Source organism: Macrotis lagotis, chromosome 5 (assembly GCF_037893015.1).
Source record: "Macrotis lagotis isolate mMagLag1 chromosome 5, bilby.v1.9.chrom.fasta, whole genome shotgun sequence".
NCBI classification, from domain to species: Eukaryota; Metazoa; Chordata; class Mammalia; order Peramelemorphia; family Peramelidae; genus Macrotis; species Macrotis lagotis.
Genome location: NC_133662.1, coordinates 174257976 through 174278581, shown reverse-complemented (window position 1 = coordinate 174278581; position 20606 = coordinate 174257976). Strand labels below are relative to the sequence as shown.

At 36.0% G+C, this 20606-nt stretch overlaps 1 protein-coding gene across 4 annotated transcripts in view; it reads right to left on the bottom strand.

Moving 5' to 3' along the window:
- The window catches only part of ZDHHC14 (zDHHC palmitoyltransferase 14), a 354193-nt gene that overhangs the window by 19696 nt on the left and 313891 nt on the right, over nt 1-20606 (bottom strand). For all 4 annotated transcript variants that reach the window (XM_074187912.1, XM_074187914.1, XM_074187913.1 and 1 more), the window contains exons 6-8: nt 10827-10929; nt 9160-9269; nt 2946-3048 (exon numbers count right to left, since the gene is read on the bottom strand). In XM_074187912.1, the coding sequence (XP_074044013.1) occupies nt 2946-3048; nt 9160-9269; nt 10827-10929 (316 nt within the window). The remainder of the gene's footprint in view (nt 1-2945; nt 3049-9159; nt 9270-10826; nt 10930-20606) is intronic.

Genomic DNA, 20606 nt, shown 5'->3' with positions numbered 1-20606 from the left:
CTGATATATCTATCTATATCTATATCTATATCTATATCTATATCTATATCTATATCTATATCTATATCTATATCTATATCTATATCTATATCTATATCTATATCTATATCTATATCTATATCTATATATCTATATATCTCTATCTCTATCTATCTCTATCTCTATCTCTATATCAATATAGCTTTTTCATTGGGATTTGTTTAAATTTCCTGCCTCTGCTCCTCAAGAACTATTCATTATTTATACTTATGATCTATATTTTCATAGCCCAACAGAGTAAGTTGTTCCTTTCCTAGCTTCAAAGTCTTACTGGCTCATGGATCTTTGTTCTTCTTTATAAATCACCACATGTCTATAGTGGTGCTGTCTTCAGAAACTGGTATGAGATACATCTGTCCATTTGTGATTTTATCTTTCTAATAGCAACAGGATTGCAAATATCCACCAACAGAATTTAAACTCCTTGAGAGCAGTCACTTTTTCTTGTTTATCTTCGTTAACTAACATAATGGCTAGCACAAGGTAGAGTCTTAATAAATTCTTAATGAATTGAATTAAGGTACTTCCAGTCTAAAGCATTCATTTTAGTTTTTAATCATATATAATGTTCTGTAGAGTGCTAATCTGAAGGACTTCAAGTAGTAGTTTGATAATGACAGTATGATAAAATTAATTCTTTTTTTTTTTAGCTTTAGAAATCTGATGTGGAATACATAAAGGAGACACATTTCAGCATCAAAATAGCAGCTGCATGATTTTTTAAAATGAAGAAATACTTATGTCTGAATAATGGACACCACCAGTAGCAACATCTTTAAATGTGAATACTGATACTTATAAACACATATATAAATGCTATCTCTTTCACATGAGTTTGTCATTCATCATCCATTCATCATTGTGGAATGGATGTAACTTTTTTTTTTTTAGTTTTTGCAAGGCAATGGGGTTAAGTGGCTTGCCCAAGGCCACACAGCTAAGTAATTATTAAGTGTCTGAGGCCAGATTTGAACTCAGGTGCTCCCGACTCCAGGGCTGGTGCTCTATCCACTGTGCCACCTAGCTGCCCTGCCACCTAGCTGCCCCTGGATATAACTTTTAATAGGTTATGCCAGTAGAAGGCAGCTCTGGCAGGTTCTATCAAATTGTAAAGCCTGGTGGTAGATTATCTGGCCATTGTCCAAGGACCCTCCTGAATAAAATATCCCTGAGAAAGTCACTTAATCTCTCTCAGCCTCAAGTTTCCTTATCTGGAAAATGGGAATAATAATCTCCCTGATCTCTTAAGGTTGTTAGGAAGCCCAAAAGAGAGATGCGATATTCTTTGTAAATCTTAGAAAAGGAAGAGAAGAGTTCTCACAAAAATGGGAGCTACAAAAATTCAAGACTTTGCATTTGAAATATACTCAGTTTTAGAATTCACTTAATTAAAAGAAATGTCCTGATTGGCATGAAAAAACATGATTTTCCTGGTATTTGCTGTAATATCCAACAAATTATCATTTTATATAGCCCTGAATAATCAGAGAAGCAGTCTGGTATAATGGAAAGAGAGCTGACCTTGGAGCCTAGAAGATCTGAACTCAAGCCTAGTAGACTATAAATATTTTGATGGTATCACCCTGGGTAAGTCATTTACCTCCTCTGCTCTAGGTAAAACTTTAAGTTATAGAGAAGGTGTTGACTTACATTGGTAGAAGGAAGTCTGGGAGTTTTCTATACCAATGAAATGACACTCAGAGTTCCAATGACCTGAGAACTCGGATACTTGCTTGAGACTGTGACTCTGCCTTGTAGTTATTAAGAGAAAGTGCTCTGAGAAAGTCATTCATATCTTAACTTCTTGAGTGGGAACTTCATTGTAAGAAGGCTTCTACTACCCTACCAAAGACAAGAGAGGAGGAAGTGGGAACCATGAAGATGTCATTTCGAAATGTCTTCAGAAATATTGAACTTCTTTAGGAACATCAGTTCCTATCAATGGTCAAGAATTTTCTTTCCAGGTCTAAGCTGTTTTCTGATTTCAGGGCTTCCAGACAATTTGGTCCCATGGTAACAAAAAGTTGGTTTATGTACATTCTCAAATTTTCCTAACCTAGTGGGCTAATTGGGTCATTCATCCCATAATCCAAGAGAAGGTTTAAAATGCAAAAATCCCAGAAAAAGATACCACAATGAAAAATTCATTCACACAAAGGTGTAATGACTGATAATAGATTATTAACTCAAAGTTTTGGGATACCAGAGAGAGTAAGTGGGGATAGAAACTTAAAATATAGGGTAACTAAAGTAGAGAAAAGGGTTCCAAAAATGAACTTGATCTATTTCACAATTTGGCCTTGGGTGAACTTTGTCTATCTTTTCTTTTAATTCATATCAATAATTACAGACATTTTATACCATTTTAAGCACTTTATACACATTATTTCATTTAGTCCTCACAACAACCCTGTGAGGTAGGTACTATAAGCATTCATTTTTTTACAGATGAGGAAACTGAGTCAGGGAAGTTAAGTGACTTGCCCATATAGTCATTTAGTTAGAAAGTGTTTGAGTTAGGAATTGAATGTGAAGCTAATAGTACCTGATCCATTTCATCAGTGGCATTTAAATAAGTCTAGTTCAATATATGACAGGGATCAACTCTTCCTGGTACAAGTCATAGAATCAATGCCACATACATGTAAATCATAGCTTCATATAATTTGTAGTTAGAATTCCACTTTTCTTACCATGACATTGGCAACCAACTAGGACACCTTTGTTAAAAACCTTGCCTTCTCTTGATAAGACTCCTTTGAAGGATGATGATTAAGGCACTGTTCTTCCTTCCAGGAAGAAGCAGGTAAACCCAGTTAGTGGATTATTTGATTAGCTCATTTCAAAGCAAAAAGCAAGAAACAATTATAGAAATCAGGTGAACACTGCTATACACTGGCTCCTACCATGTTGCTCTGAGACTGTGTGGCCCCATACATGGTGATTCCATTTGTTGGTGCTGCTGGCTGTGGTGTGTCCGGCTGAATAAATCCTCTTCTGTCAATTAGGCTGAACAAGAGAAGAGAGGAAAAGGAAGAGAGAATGAAGTGCACACAAGAGACGTTTGTAGTTTTCTCTCTCTCAAGACTTGTTGGGTTACAGCATGGTAATCTGGTGAGGAGTGTGAATGTGTGTGTGTGTGTGTGTGTGTGTGTGTGTGTGTGTGTGTGCACGCGTGTGTGTTTTCTGATTGCCAAAACATTCATGTCCAGAAAACTGACTACCAGATCAGGTTTTATTTTGGGCACAGTTACTCCTTAAGTATAAAGGAGTTTTCATCAAAGTCAGGAAGAATAGTAGATGCATTGTTGAAATAATGGAACTTTTAATGTATGAAAGTCCACAGGCACCATCATACAAATATAGTTTGGAAAGACCTGTTGGTGCAGACTTTGGCTTCTTAGTATTACTTAGTACTACCTTATTCTAATATTAATAATGACTCACATTAATATAGTACTTTTACCTTATACTATAACCCTGTGAGAGTGGGTAGTACATATCGTACGTGCTTTGGTTCAAAGAAGGCTGAGTTTGGAGAAACAGGACCTGAGTAGATGCAGATTGCCATTTACTCCCTTTGTGACCTTGGGTAAATCACTTAACCTTTGAGCCTCAGGGTCTTCATCTGTAAAATTAAGGTATTTAACTTTAAAATCCCTTCTAGTTTAAATCTGTGATCCTGTGAGTATCTCCATTTCGCAGATGAGGACATACAGGCTCAGAAATGCTATGCAACTTGCTTGTGGTCATAGAGCTAGCTAGATTAGAATCTGAGTCCAAGGCTCCTACTTCAAGTAGGCTACATTCCCAGACTCCTGCCTTGACTCTTCAGATTATCTTTACCCTGTCCCTACCTGAGTACTTTCTCTCCTCTCCTTCCCCCCCATCCCCATTACTTTCCAGTCTTCTTTTATATGTTATCTTCTATCATTAGAATGTAAGCTTCTTGAAGACAGGTACTGTCTTTTGATTTGTATTTGTATTCTCTGCGTCTGACACAAAAGTCTTTGCTTAGTAAATACTTTGTGACTGACTTGTTCAGCACTTTCCCCATTACTTCATACCAAGTGGTATTTTTTCCAAATCCAACACAGGTCACATACAATACTATCTAGAATATCACGTTTGAAACAGCTATAATATCTGCTCCATACATATTCAGGTATTAATGAAAAAATAAAACTGTGAGGCTTTAAAATTAGTCTTAAAATAAAGGGGAAAAAACCCTTTCTTATCATTTCAGGTTTCTTTTAAAAAAACCCTCCAAAACTGAGGTAATGAATGAGAAGCTTTTAATAACTGTTTCTCATGTTAGGGTTTTGACCTAAAGGCAACAAGGCAATGATGAGAGGACTGAAGATGGTGCTATTAGAAGAATACTTAAAGGAATTGGGAATAGTTTGTCTGAAGAAGAAAGTCAAAGGGGGCAGGATAGACATTTTCAAGTATTTGAAGAAATATCTATAAAGAGATAAACTAAGAATTCCATTTGTTCAGAAAGTCTACACAGGATGACTCAGTGAGAGGTTATAAGGTAATTAGAGGGCAAAATAAGGGCATTGTGGGTCAGTAGAGAGAAATGGGAAGAAAAATAAGTGAAAAATAAGGATACTAGAGGCAACCCTCATTCACTCTTCACTAGGATTCGTGTTCTGATCATGCATTTGATAGTTGGGTGTCTGTGTGTCTGTGTTTGTGTGTATATGTGTATACATGTGCTCATATTGTGTATGGGTGGGGGTGATAACAAGAAAGTAAATTGGCAGTTCTTCATTGGGGAAGAAAATTAAATTTGATAGGAGACCTAGGAAGGAGCATTTCTTGTACTCCTCATAACTTATTAAAGATGGTTAGTTGATAGGATGGTGAACAAGTGAAAGTAGCTCACCTGTGTTATCTTTCTCTTTAGGTGACAAAAGCCCCAAGATATTCTAGCAACTGAGTATGCTCTGGCTCCAAGAAGGAGATAGTAATGGGCAATAATTATTGTTCAGCGCGTAAACACACTTCTCTCATTTTCAAAAAGATTTTGTATAGGAGCATTGTTTATATTCTAGGACTGACCTATATTACAAACTGGTATATATATATTTTGGAAAAAACTTTGAAATTAATTGTCTCATTGAGTTTAGTGCAGGCTAATCAATAACAGAGACCATGATTCAACACTTGGCAAAGTACCTGGCCATAGTAAACATTTAATAAAAGCTAGCCTGCTGACTGAGTGATTAAAACCTCTAGGTTATAGAAACATTGGGTGTAGTTGACAGCTCTGCAAAGGATAGTTAGAAGTACCATGAAAGAAAGGACTGTCTTTTATCCTTTCTATGCCCACTGATTAGCATAGTGCTTAGTACATAGCAGGGATTTCAAAAATGCTTATTGATTGAGAAAGCAATTAGAATTGCATATCTTAGATTAGAGAAAGGAAGTTTCTTGAAGGCAGGGAAAGTTTTTATTTATATTTCTAGGTCTCAACACTTTTTATAGTACCATGGACAGGTAAACATTTGCTAATTGGCTCAATTTGTTAAATTTAAAATTTAAACAGATTTAAACAAATTTTAAATTTAAATATATTCATGACTTCAAATACATGCAGGATTGATCTGATGAAAAGGGAAATTAATCATCTCTAATTAAAGAAGACTAAGAGGAGAATTAATTCAAAGCAAGGGAATTTAGGTTAGATATAAAGACTCTCCTAAGAGTCAAGGAATGGTTCACCAAGACATGTTTCCACAGATTGTTAGAAGTAGAACTAACATTTATACTGGTTGGGGTGGGGAGAGGAGTGCTGGATAGGGATAACTCTAATGAGTTGACCTCTAATGATACTTTCTAATCCTGCCGCTGTCTGTCTGGTAGTTATTTTCAGTCTATCAGGAAGTGGATGAAAATATTCACAGTGGAAATTCCGAGCTTTTCTTTATAATAGATAAACCAGTTCAATGATTTAAGGCTGTTGACAACACACACTGAGTGAGTAACTGGTTCTGTCTTCATACATGTTAAATGGCAAGTATAACCCTTGCTGATCCTGGGTAACCAGCAGAAAATCTGAGCTCCCAGCCACAGCTCATGCCTCCCGCATTGTAATAAAGTAGAGATTCACTTAAAAGTCTTTGAAAAGGTGTGAACCTTGGAGAAGTCTTCAGGATTCTATTATATGGCTGAGCTAGTAATATTAATGCAAAAATCTTTGGACTGTTTTGCTTGTATTTAAAACAAAACCAAAAAGCAAAATCATTTATTGTCTCCCCCCCAATCTGACCATATTCTCTGGGTATTGTTATTTACTTCTTGAGTGTCTAAAAGTCTACTCATAAATCATTTTGGCAGTCTCAAGGACTTTATTCCAAGCAAGGTCTTGATCCTTATGATAAAATAATAATATTTTAGAAAAGACTGATGGTAAAAATCTTCATGTGTAGTTTATGCGTGTGTATGTGTGTGTGCAAGCTTTAAATTGAAGGAGAAATTTGGTTCTAAGAAAAATTTGAAAAGGGACCTTTTTCTTCCTCTAGTTCCTTTAAAACAGCTTCCTTATGTTTTAAATAACTAAGAAAACAGAACAGACACACTTGAAATCAACCCTCTTCTTAATAACCGAGTTTCTAAAAAATTACCAAAAAATGCATCAAAACACAAAGGTATTTTTGTTTTCTCAAAATTAGGAGCAATATGATTGATTACAAGTGTAGAGCTAGGAATAAGAGGAAAATTTTTTATAAAAGGAGAAATTCTATAAATTCTTTCCCTAAAGAAAACTCTTCCTCTTTAAAAGGAAAAAAAAAATTGGAGACATGCTATGTGATACTTGATGAGTTTTTTCTATTAAAAATATGAGAGACAGCCCAAGTCATAAAATAGTGCAAATTTCCCACCATATCTCTATACATTATTCTCATCTAATCAGAAATTTCCATCTGATTTTCAGAACCAACCATTCTGAGGTTTTGGACAATTATATAGGCCTTTGGGGGTCTCTGTCCACCAAAACTCTAAGTTACCTTCTTTCATCCTCAATTCTTTATTGTTCTAGTTCTCCAAACATTTATAAGTAAATCATTTGAAAACATTGCCTGATAATATTCAGGTTCTTTAACATAGCATCCCAATATGACAGAATTTGAAGAAAAGTATTTGGTATTTTTTTTAAAGGTCAGGATAATAATAAAAAAATTAAAATATAAAGAACCCCAAACAAACAGGAATTGGAAGAGCTCTCATGGCCATTTGTATTTGACAAACAATTTCCTTTCCACATACCCAATACCTGAATCATTGTTTGAAGATCTCTAGGGGCATGGAGACCCTGAGCTCCAAGCAAGCCCATTCTTCTTTGGGATAGCTCCACTGATTAGGAAGTTTTCCTTTTTCTTCAAACCTCAAATTTTGACTTCTATGCATTGCTCATAGATTTGAATGACTTTCTGGGACCAAGGATAATAATTCTAATTCCTTTTCTATGTGACATTCCTCCAAATGCATGAAGATGATTATCACATCGCTCTAGAATTATCTCATTAAAAATTATTTATTTAAGACAATGGGGTTAAATGACTTGCCCAAGGTCACATAGACAATTGTCTGAGGTTGGATTTTTCCTCCTGACTTTAGGGCCAATGTTCTATCCACTGTACTATCTAGCTGCTCCTGTATAATCTCTTATCCAGGCTAATCATTCCTAGTTCCTGTCAACCAATCCTGATATGGTATGAACCTGAGAGCATTCACTTTCCCCTCCTCTAGATATCTTTTAGCTTAAAATCATGAGTACAAGCTTCAAGTTTCAGAAGAAATTCTAATAGTAAACTTTTAATTATGTATACCAATGAAATAGTTCAGATAATTTAAAATAGTGTATAAGTCAAAAATTATGTCTTATGAATGCATTACTAATTCATTTTATTGTATAAATATACTTTTATCCATTAATGTTTTATACCTAGATATTAGTTGGTTGATATTCCATGAACACACATCAACTAATCATGGAGCTTGGTGACCCAGAAGCATAATAGACATTGGGCTGGCCTAACTCAGAGGAAAGTGATATTTTCCCAAGGACTTTTTTTTTGTTTTTTTGCAAGGCAATGGGGTTAAGTGACTTACCCAAGATCACACAGCTAAGGAAGTATTATGTGACTGAGGCTGGATTTGAACTCAAGTCCTCCTGAGTCTAGGGCTGGTGCCACCTAACTACCCCCCAATGACTTTTGATGTAACTTTCCTTTTTATCATATTTAGAGGAAAAAAATGGAAGATGTGGCAGAGTTCTAATACTTTTGGAAAGCTTATCTAAAGACCTAAGATCATGGGATGTGTTAGCCTAGTGCCCCATCTTCAACCTCACCACATACATAGGCAATCGGTAGAGGTGTGCTGATGTTGGAAGTTATGATGAACCTAATGGAGGCAGTCCCAGCATGAAAACCCATGCTAGAATTAAGCATCAACTGGGGAAGAGCCACCCAGATATTCAAGAGTCGACAGTATAGTAGTTTTTTAGAATCTTAAATCTGTATAGTTGACTTAATTCTCTAATATTCTATAGAGGTCATGCAGCTCTTTTCTTTTTCTGACCTCTATCAATATTTACAATCTGTACCATATAGCACTGGATTATTTGCTGTCTCTTGTGGTCTTCCTATAATTTAATGCATATTAATCTTATCTCTTTAACCAGATGCTAAGTTTCTTCTGGCTCAGGGCAACTTCTTACCATAACCACAGTGCTAGTTAGGCACATGGGAGGAAATCAATATTTGTTGACTTCAGGATTAATCAAATCAGAGGGCCTTACTAGACCTTAGGGGCTTAGTTTTCATGTTTGATGCTGATTCTGTAACATAAACAAGAAAACAAAGCGGAAATCTCACAATCATCTGGTGAATTTAATTGAAACAGACAGCTGATGTGGGTAATTTATGTTGGGGAAAAAAAGAACTTCCTTTGGTTGTCTACTTAGATCAAAGTCTCCAGATGATCAAATCACCATTTCACTTCACCACATACAGCTACAGTTTAAAGATTTAATTTACTTATGTTTAAAGTCAAAGATCTATAATAAAATCATCCCTTTCAAAGGACATGACTTTTTAGAAAGCTTACCTTGGAGAGATAGGCCCACAGAGGGCAGCACAACAATTTGTAATGATGTTTCCATAGCTGTAGGGATTATAATTTTCTTTACCTCTTTTATTTGACCAAGATCCTTTAATCTGAAAGACATGGAGAATTTATCACATATGGTATTCCTATAATTAAAGTCACAGTTTGACAAATTGACTTTCATGCCATTATTTATTTTCTCCAAGAAAAACCATGAAGTAAACCTTGGAACACCCAGATTCTCAATTTTGAGCAAGTGAATTTGGTAAGGTAGAAGTTACTTTATAAAGTGCTTTCACCTTACATTCCTGTCACATGATGTTTAAAGGAAAAAAGAATATTTTTTCCAAGCTTGCATTTAGTGTTTTGAAGTAATCAATAATTAAATTGATGGCAGATAGAGTTGATATAGCTCTCTAAAGTGATTAATGATTTTTCCAGGAAGTAATTTATATACTGGAAGAATTTTGGCTTAAAGTATTGTCCCAGTAGTCTGTTCTGTAACATCTATCTAAGAATCACAAAGAATGTCTCTTGCGGTTTCCAATGATAAAGTCCACGGAAAATTAAAAGGATTATAATTCCTGAATTAATGTATTGTGTTTTAATGTTTAAAAACTTATTTTATATCTCTATAAACTTTTATGTCTTCTTTTAGGTTAACCTGATAGTAGAGTCATTCTATTTAGCTATTTTTTGTGATGTGTTTACAAATGCTTCTGTAATAATTTTTTAAAAAGTTATTGTTCAGGCAAAGAAATATCTTCCAAAATTACTTTTTAATGTCCTTATTGAAACATCTTTCAGGATTCTGAGAAAGATAAACTTGGATAAGAGATTTAATTAAAAACAGGAACAAGACAATCATCTCAGCATTTAAACACAAGTATAGCACAGAAATGGAATTCACATTTTTACTCTGTAATGTTACATTGCAATAAAGTCCATTTCAATAGATGCAAAGTTTTGTCTGTTTTTTTTGGGGGGGGTACTAGAACTCTGATTTCATTGACATAGAGCATTCCGAATAAGGAAATTCCATTGACCAATGTATATTGGCTCCTATTCCACAATCTCTAGTCTTAAAGAATTACCTAAAACACTGAAAAGGTCACAGAAACAGTATGTGTCAGAAGCAGGATTTGAACATGTCTTTCTGACTACAAGAATAATCTTTTCCCCATTTTCCATGTTTCCTCTAAAAATCATTAGAAAATGATTTTTAAAACAGAACCCCAATTCCATTGACTTGCCTTTGGTGCCCTGCATTAGGGATCTTCTGGTCAGACCTTAAGGAAAGCTTACTTATACAGGTGGACAATAGTATTTAGGGATTCAAATTTGTGAAATATAGGGAATAATGTAAAATTTTTAAATAATTTCTGGTTGTTTCAAAAGGAGCAAAGTTTAAATGGCCTGTATTATGTGTCCCGGGCTAGTCATTTAACCCTGGTTTATCTTAGTTTTTTTCCGTCTATAAAGTGAACTGGAGAAGGAAATGTCAAACCACTAAAGTACCTTTGCCAAGAAAACCCCAAATGAGGTCATGAAGAATTTGACATATCTGAAACAACAACAACCCAGCAAAATCAAAATCGCCCAAACTTCCCAACCCCATTTTCTAATCATCATAACTAAAAATGAACATTTCCCATAAAGTCACTTACATCTTCATTTGTGGTTTGATTGGAGCTGATCAAATATGTGTGGAAACCTGAGAGACCAACAATAGACCAAACAGAAAAGAAACACACCACAGCTTCTAGCACAGTGATTTTTAAAGTCAAGGAAGTAAATTGGGAGAAAAGGGGAAAATTCACATAGCTTAAGATCTTATCTAAAAAATGATGGTTTAAGAAGTTAAGCTATATTTATTATTTAGTCATCTTACTCAATACTACTAATCTCCTAGACTCCAGGATCTCCCTACTTTAATATATCTTTCATATATATATATAATATCTAATGTCTTTCATATATATATATATTTATATATATGCCAGATAAAATAATTTTGATCATGTCACTCACTTGCCCTAAATCCTTTGTTAGCTTCCTACTTCCTACTATGTCAAGTATAACCTTCTCTGCTTGCTTTTCAAGGCTCTTAAATCTGATTCTACTCTCATAATCTAACAATATTGGTGTCCAACACTCACCTTTTCTTCTCTCTGATTGGCCTCTTGACTTACTTGTAAGTATGCTAAACTTACTTCTGCCTCTGTGACCTTATTCATATGGTGACCCATGATTGAAATGCCCTCTTCTCTTTCCTCAATTTTGTGTCAAATCCCGCCTGTTTTTCAAGATCCAGAACAAGCAAATCTTCATAAAACCCTTCCCTGATTATTTTGGACCTCACCTATTTCCCTCTCTGACCTACTATAACCATCTAGTTTTGGGCACTTGCAGCAATGAGATCTTAAATTATATCAGCTAGCATATTATCATATTAGGTTTTGTCTCACTCATTATGGCATCATCTTTGTTAATTTTTTTTCCTTTCTAACTTAAACTCTTTGAAGGTAGGATCTGGGTACCTGGTGTTGGATGCACGATTTCAATCCTTTCTCCTCTCCATTTAATTTATTTATTTTATGTCTGTTATTAAACCCTCATAACAAATACATATAAACCATCAAAAAGTCCACATATTAACCATAGCAAAAATTAAAAAAATATCTCATTTTGCAATTTATAAAACCCTAATAACAAATATACAGACCTTCAAAATATCTCTATATTAACCACTGACAAGTTTTATAAAAGTATCTCATTTTACATTTTAAGTTCATCATTCCCCTCATTGAACAACTAAAAAAAATAAAATCCTTATATATGTAACCATTCATAAAAACTTATCTTAAAAACCCTCACTTTGGCCATGTACAAAATATTTTTAAAATCTCATTTTGCATTTTTAAGTCCATAATTTCTATCATTTCTCTAGCAGGAAGTGGATACTATGTGCTTTGCTTTCAATCACTTAATCTGTCTCAGTTTCCCTGTCTGTGAGATAGGAATAATAATAGTCCCTATCTTTCAAGATTGTTGTAAAGATAAAATGAGAATATCTGTAAAGCTTACAAAAGTTAAAATGCTATATACAAGCTAGTTATTATCATCATCATAGTTTTTTTTTTTTTTTTTTTTTAGGTTTTTGCAAGGCAAATGGGGTTAAGTGGCTTTCCCGAGGCCACACAGGTAGGTAATTATTAAGTGTCTGAGGTCGGATTTGAACTCAGGTACTCCTGACTTCAGGGCCAGCTCTATATCCACTGACTGCGCCACCTAGCTGCCCCCATAGTTTTTCATTATGTGGTTTTAATCCTGCCACTTTTATTAACAGAATGATCCTTACTAATATTAACTTACATTTTTTTAGTGCTTCAACATTTATAAAATACTTTCTTCACAATAACTTAGTAAAATAACTACTTCATTCATTAGATCCTTATTTTACAGAAGAGGAAACTGAGCCCCAGAGAAATTAAATGGCTTGCCTAGGGTCATGAGATAGGGAGCAGAACTGGAATCCAAACCCAAATCTTTCCAAATTCCCAAACCAAGGCTCTTTTTTCACTACATCTTCCCTGCCCCTACCTCTTTGTATTTGAGTTTTCTAATCTGTAAAATAAGGATAATCCTAATTGTACAATATACGTTACAGGACTGTTGTGGATTTACAATCTATAAATCCTTTTTTTTTGTTTTGTTTTGTTTTCGACAATCTGTAAATCCTAAAGCACCCTACGCATCCTATTACCATTATGCTACTGGACAATACCCCTAGCACTGTGCTTTGCTCCTATAGATTTTCAAAAAATAATTGGGTGACAATAATTGGATGAGCACTCCTCCATTTTCTGGAGAGTCTGCCACCTGACCTTCAAGCCACAAGGACATCTGATCCACTTCAGTCCTCTGAGCCAACAACACTGGTGTCAACAACTGGGAGCACATGGTTCTGTTCCCAGCAGTTTATATTTTCAGTTCCAGAACTAAATTTGGCCCAACTCCTTAATCATAGATGCTAAATTCTGCTCTTGAAATCTCATTTGCTCTGAGGCAAGTATCCACAGGTTTCCCCAAAGACCAGATGCTGGGGCTATCTACAGGAGGATCTTTCTGCCAATTTTAATTGTATGCAAGGGTGGACCATGGCAATTGTGAAGCCAACCAACTTTGTTCTCAGTTCTCCCCTTCCTCTTTTGAGTCTTGTCTTCATTTAGTGATTCCTTCCCTCTGATGAGACACCAAGGGCTCTGTTCTACTCAGGTCTTTTCTATTAGGAGTCTAGCTATGTCCTTGACATCTTATTTTTATTAGATTCCTTTCTCCCTTTCCCTTTTCACAGTCCATAGCATTATTATTATTATTGATAGTCCATTGCATTCTAAAAGAGGATGCTTGGAAGAACCCTAAGGAACGCATTTTATAATGGTGGCATTTCAGACAAATGTAGTACCAGGTAGGTTTACCTTGGGGCAGGTCTCATAATTCTCTCATATAATAATTTTCTCTAAGACTGTTCTTCATTTAAACTCTAAATATCTTGAATGTACAATTTTTTGGGTATCTTGTCTTCCCCGTTAGAATGTGAATTTCTTGAGGATGGGTACCAGATTTTGACCTCTCTTTGTAGCTCTAGCCCTTAGCATAATGCCTCACATATAGTAAACACTTAAATGCTTGTTGACTGACTATGTGGGGATAGCTTACTGCTCCTGACAAAGGAGAGTGAAGCAAGTCGCTGTGACTCGTCATTGCCTGTCATTTCAGAGGAAGTCTACCAGGATGTGTTTGTAATATGTAAACCAAAGGAGGAGAAGTCTGGCATTCTCTACAATACGAGGTAAATCAATAAAGAAAGGACTGTAGTGGTTTAAAAAGACAAGAGAGCTTTTCTATCCCATAAGTGTTTAAAAATTCTGTTTCTCAGGGAAAATAATAGACACCATGGGTCTGGAAGTTAAAACTGCAACATGCATCCCCATCAATAAATTATAGGCCAAAGAAAGTAAATATTCATGACTTCCTAATGTATCTAAGGAGAGAAGCTATATATCAAGTTATAAAACATTACCATTGATTTTTTCCCAGAGTTTGAGATTATTCTTATACAGTTCAGAAAAAGGAATAACTTACTCCATGAAATTTCAAACCTGCTATGTTACTATCAGCTGAGAATTACCAGTACAAATGGGAGGGGTGGGGGTAATACAAAGAAATAAGGAAGAAGAATGAATGATTGTCTACTCTGTCAGTTCTCATTCCATATTTGGACACACAGGTGGAAGGTATTATCTGCTCAAATTTGGAACCTCACTTGTTTGAATGTCAGTCACTTCATCAGTCAATTTTGTTATTGTTGAATTGTCTTAGCCCTGACTCTTCATGACCTCATTTGGGGTTTTCTTGGCAAAGATACTGGAGTGGTTTTCCATTTCCTTTTCCAATTTATTTTTACAGATAAGGGATTGAGGCAAATAGAGGAAAGTGTTTTGCTTAGGATCACTTAAGCAGAAGTATCTGAGGTTGATTTTAAAAGATAATACTGGAGCTCATTAGAATTAATGGTGGAAATGATGTGCAAACATCTAAAAAGAATCATGATATATGCCAAGCAAGCTTAAGATAATCCACAGAGATCCTAAGGGCCTAAGATTGTGGAGGACCAGGAAAGGCTTCTATTATATCACCTCACACCTATCAGTTTGGCCCAGATGAGAAAAAGGGAAAATGTTTTGTTGGTGGAGTTGTGAATGGATCCAGTTGTTCTCGAGAGCAATATGGAACTATGCCCAAAGAGCAATAAAATTGTTTATTCCCTTTGATCCAGCAATTTCTTTCTTTCTTTTTTTTTTGTAGGTTTTGTTTTTGCAAGGCAAATGGAGTTAAGTGGCTTGCCCAAGGCCACACAGCTAGGTAATTATTAAGCGTCTGAGACCAGATTTGAACCCAGGTATTCCTGACTCCAGGGCTGGTGCTTTATCCACTATGCCACCTAGCTGCCCCCTGATCCAACAATTTCAATTCTATGCTTATATCCAGAAGAAATATTCTGGAAAACAGAAGACTGTTTTCCACTAAAGGGAAGGGAGGGTGAAAGAAAATTTTGTAACTTAAAAATATACATGTGCTTATGGATGAAAAAAATAAATTAAAAAAAATTAGAACACGAAAAGGCAGGATTTAGTTGAAGGAAATCAGGGAACCCAAGAAGAAGAGATGAGTAAGGCCAGTCTTAGGCAAAGGGCAGAGTCAGTGTGGAGTCAGGAGATGAAATATCTTCTCTAAGGAACTGCAAGGAAGAGTATATAAAAGGTATGTATAACTTATATTAGATTACTAGCCATCAAGGGGAGAGGGGAGGAAAGGAAGAGAGAAAAATTCAAAATCTTACCCCCAAAATGAATAGTTGAAAAATGATCTTTGCATGTACTTGGAAAAATAAATAAATAAAATTTTTAAAAAGAGTATATGAAGGGTTTTAAGGTGAAAGAAGACTGGAAAGATAGGAGTAAGCCAGGTTCTGAAGGATGTTAGCTATCTAGAAGAGGATTTTTTTTTAGGTTTTCACAAGGCAAATGGGGTTAAGTGACTTGCCCAAGGCCACACAGTTAGGTAATTATTAAGTGTCTGAGGCCAGATTTGAACCCAGGTACTCCTGACTCCAAGGCCAATGCTCTATTCACTGCGCCACCTAGCTGCCCTGAAGAGGATTTTTAAGAAAGCATCTCTGGCAGTGAACAAAAGAACCTTTGGCTGGCAAGCAGTGATTAGAATTTCCATGAGCCACAAAAACCTAAAATTTTTAACTGTAATTCATCCCCACTCCTGTGCTTGTTATGCAAACTGAGAAGTGGAGAATAAACAGGAAAAAGAGAAGGAACCAGAAAGAAAGGAAGAGCAATTGTAGAAAATAGGTTGGTAGGTGGAGGAAACAAACCATGGCAGAGAGCAGATATAGCAGCACAATAGATTAGAACCAGGAAAAGGGGTGGCAGCAGATGACAGATGTCTTTGAGACAGCTTGCCATTTATATCTTTATAATATCTCTTAAATCTATCTCCTCTTTATTCACATAGCTACCACCTTAGTCCAAGGTCTCATCATTAATCTCCCAATTCATTTCTCTGCCATGTCTCCCCTCCCCCCATTCCAGTTGTCTTCCCTGAAGCTGCCAAAGTGCTAGTTTGACTCCTACTCAATAAAATCTTGTGTTCCCTATTACTTATAGCAACAAATATTAACTATTCTGTTTGGCATTTAAATCTCTTCACAACCTGGTATCCCTTTGTATTTTTTTCATCTTAATTATCCATTATTACTCTTGACATGGTCTAAAAACCAGTTACTCCTCATACATGATCTCCAACTCCTGTCTGTTTCTTTGCATGCCTGAAATGGTTTTCTTCTTTACTTCCAGCTCTTAGAATCCCTGGCTTGCTTTACAATTCAGCTCAAGGGCCACCTTCTACAGAGGGCTTTTCCCATTCTCATTTTTTAGTGCTTTCTCCATCTGATCTGTATGATGTCTTTTTATGTGAAGATATATTTGATTTCTCCTCCATTAGTTAGTTCCTTGAATTTAATAAGGTTCTTCATTAAGTTTTTCATACCTTTTCTCTACGTTTTCATCTTCTATAATAAACATGGTTGCCTGAGCTACAATTGTCTTCATGATAGCTATGAAGCCTGAAGATAAAAGCCAAGGACTCAGGGTAAAAGAATGAGACATATTTTGGAGCATGACTAAGATGAGATTTTGTTTTGATCATGCACATTTATTACAAGGATTTTGTTTTTTGTTTTTCAAGGAGATAGGGGAAGTGATAAGATTAAAAAATAGACTTTAAATCAAATTAAATTAAATTAAAATTTTCAAAAATTATCCTCATGGTGGTCCTTCTGTTTATATTCAACATAATCATTGATTACTGAGGCAACTAGGTGACGCAGTGGATGGAGCACTGGACCTGGAGTCAGAAAGACAAGGTCAAATGTAGCCTCAGACATTTACTAACTGTAAATTACTTAAACTCTGTTTACCTCTGTTTACAGTTTTCTCAACTGTAAAATGTGCTGTTGTGAAGAACAAATGAGATATTTGTAAAGCATAGTGCCTGGCTTCATGGTAGGCATCATATAAATGCTAGCTATAATCATCATCATCATCATCATCAACAACAACATTACTGCAAGGCAAGATATCCAATATACCATAAACCAATTTGTTCCTCTTAAAAAAGCTATTATTACTTCTTATATGTGAAAATTATGGAAAATTCTATGGGGAAAATAGCAGGAAGAAAAATCAGATCCTTTAGAATGGGCACTCCCTATTTTTTTGTCTCCTGTTTCTCACTAAATCTTCCTTCAACAACCATCTTCATAAAGGAGCACTGTTCTAATTGCAGGCTGAGGTCTAGCAGCTCATAGGAAATCAACAGTATGAAAGCAGTTAAGTAAATGTGACACTTTCTATACTAATCTCTTAAGTGCTTCAAAGGAATTCTATAAATAGCAAAATGATTCCACTATTAGCTAATAGCTATGTCAAAATGACATGGATTCAAGGTAACACTCAAGGTATACCATATTTTTTATTCCCCCCCTTTAATTAACCCTTTTCTTCCTTTCCCCTCCTATTGTTCCCCTCCCAAGGATGAAAGAAAGCTGTGGAATTAGCAGAAAAGGCTAAAATGTGCAGGAAATAATGAATTCCAGGAAGGAAAAGAATAATGTATCTCAGGCTTCAGTGTCTGAGTGGGAGAGAAATGGGAGGCAGAAGTGGATTTCAGAATTAAGGTGCCTAAGAGACCTTTTTTTAATCCAAGTATAGATTTGATTTTTTTTATGAGTTACCCTAATATTTAATGAAAAATAATTATAAGGTCCACCCTGGATTGAGATAGCAAGAAACCCACATTCTGTTTGTGCCTCTATCAGTAATTGGCTGTGAGCTTGGGCAAGTCACTTTAATTTCTAGAGTTCATTTCATTTTTAAAACAGAGAATGTGGGACTAGATGAGCTCTAAGGTACCTTTTAGTTTTAAAAGTCTGTGCCTTTGTGAAAATAGGGAGAGCAAGGGGTGGCTAGGTGGCACAGTGGATAAAGCACTGGCCCTGGAGTCAGGAGTACCCGAGTTCAAATCCAGCCTCAGACGCTTAATAATTACCTAGCTGTGTGGCCTTGGGCAAGCCACTTAACCCCACTGCCTTGCAAAAACTAAAAAAAAAAAAAAATAGGGAGAGCAGTTATTATGTCATTCATCTTCATCTGTAACTATTTAAGTATAGGATTAAAGAATCTTCACCTTGGCTGACATCACACCATATGAGTTAAAAAGTCAAGTAAGCCGTATTTCTTTATTTCAGATTTTATCTTCTAAGTCATAGGAAAATTTTAAAAAGTTATCTCATCCACAGGAATGGATTTTGCTTTGCTCTCTTCAATATAAAGAAGACAGCAAACTATGTTTTTTTTTCTTTTTAAACTCTATGTCTTGGTTTCCTCATCTCTAAAATGAAGTGTTGGACTAGGTGGCTTATAAGGTCTCTTCCAGTTCTTGATCCCTAGATCTCTGATGCTTTGAAGAAGGCGAAAAGGGGAACAAGAATTCTCATCAACCCCTGGGCAAGGATCCAACTATGGAGCATTATCTATCCATAAGTGCCAGATTCTTAGGACTATTGGAGTAGTAGGAGAAGCCCATCTTTCCAGAGCTGGGGTTGAAAGGGACTCTGAGATTAATGCCTGCTATCATAGTAAATAGCCTCACTGGTGTGCTCCCTCATCACCAACACAGGCTGAACAATGGGGATCCAGTAGAGAGCCCTCTTCTCACACACACACACACACACACACACACACACACACACACACACACACAAACCTCTGGTGGGGGGGTGGGCTAAAACCTTCAGAACCCTTACTCAAAATAAAGGAAACTGAAGGCAATTGAGTGGCCTCATTGAGCAACCCATCACAGAATGAATGACTTCATTGGGAAGATTTATAATAGTCTCACCACCTAGGTTGAAGAAAATGACAGAAACAAGGTGGGCTGGTTACATACCAAAAGCCACATAATATGGAATTGAGAGAAGAGATGGGCAGCTGGAGTTATTTACTAGAGGAAAGAAAAATAGAGAAAAACAGAGGAAAATTTCTTGTATGTTAGAAGACGTGCTTCTGGAAAAGCTTGGGAGAACATGGATAAGAAGCATATATGATGGAAGTCAAAATCTGCATTGTTGGAGAGATGTTATCACATAATCCATCTGAGTATTCAAGAGATCACTTAGCTGTAGTTTGGGCAACTAGGCTGATTATGGTATTTCTATCTAAAATGGACAGAGAATAACCTTGGGGTTAGGGATCTGGGTTCAAGTCCTAACTTTTACATATGGTGATTGTATTATTCTGTACAAGTTGCTTAAGTTGTACAGGGTAACTCTCTAAGACTATAAATCGTAGAACTGTTGCTCATCAATCAATCAATCAATCATCTAAGCACTATGCACCAGGGATATGCTAAGTGCAGGTAGGTGTGTATGTGGAGGGGGGTGGGGAGGGGGCTCTTCACTTTGAGTTCCCTGAATTCCATAATAGGCAAAGAGAAGCTGCCAGAGCTGCCACTGTGGTTCAATCTTCTTTCTTTTCTTCTGCAAGATGGGAGACTTTAAGTACATCAGTGCTATGGTATGCAGATTTTATGAGTGCTGGCATGAATTCTAGAATCATAAGATGTTCTTATACACCTTTCTGTCTGTTGACTTGTTTGTTTCTCCTAAATTTTTTTTAATATGCTTTCAGTCGTTTTTTAAAAGCCAAAGCAAGACAAAGGCAATATCAATGCACAGAAAAGACATTTATGGGAGAGCAAATGTCAGCAGTTTTCTTCTATTGTTATCACACATTATGCAATTTAATATTTAGATTCAAGAAAACTGTCGCTGTGTTTTCCTTATCAACAAGATTCTATAGAAATACTTAGGCATGAATATGAAAATGACTTGTACACATCACCTGAGTGCCCATCACTGTGCCTTGGGGGTTTGCATTACTCTACTGTGTCTGAGACAGACTCTAAAGATTGGAAGGCCAATTAAAATCATTTGGGGATCATTTTCATTAGCTACTTAGTTGTGCTTTTAAAGGCTGCTCTCCTCATTCCTTTATGGAACGCTTTCAAAGGTTTATATTTGCTCTTTTCTCTAAAAGAAGCCAAGGTTCTGGTCTTTTGAAACCTCATTTGATAACAAGAGCCACTGGAGACAGACTTGTCAGAAACCCATTAGTTAAGTTAAAGAAGTACCCTAAGGGGCCGCTAGGTGGCGCAGTGGATAGAGCACCCGTCCTGGAGTCAGGAGTACCTGAGTTCAAATCCGACCTCAGACACTTAATAATTACGTAGCTGGCCTTGGGCAAGCCACT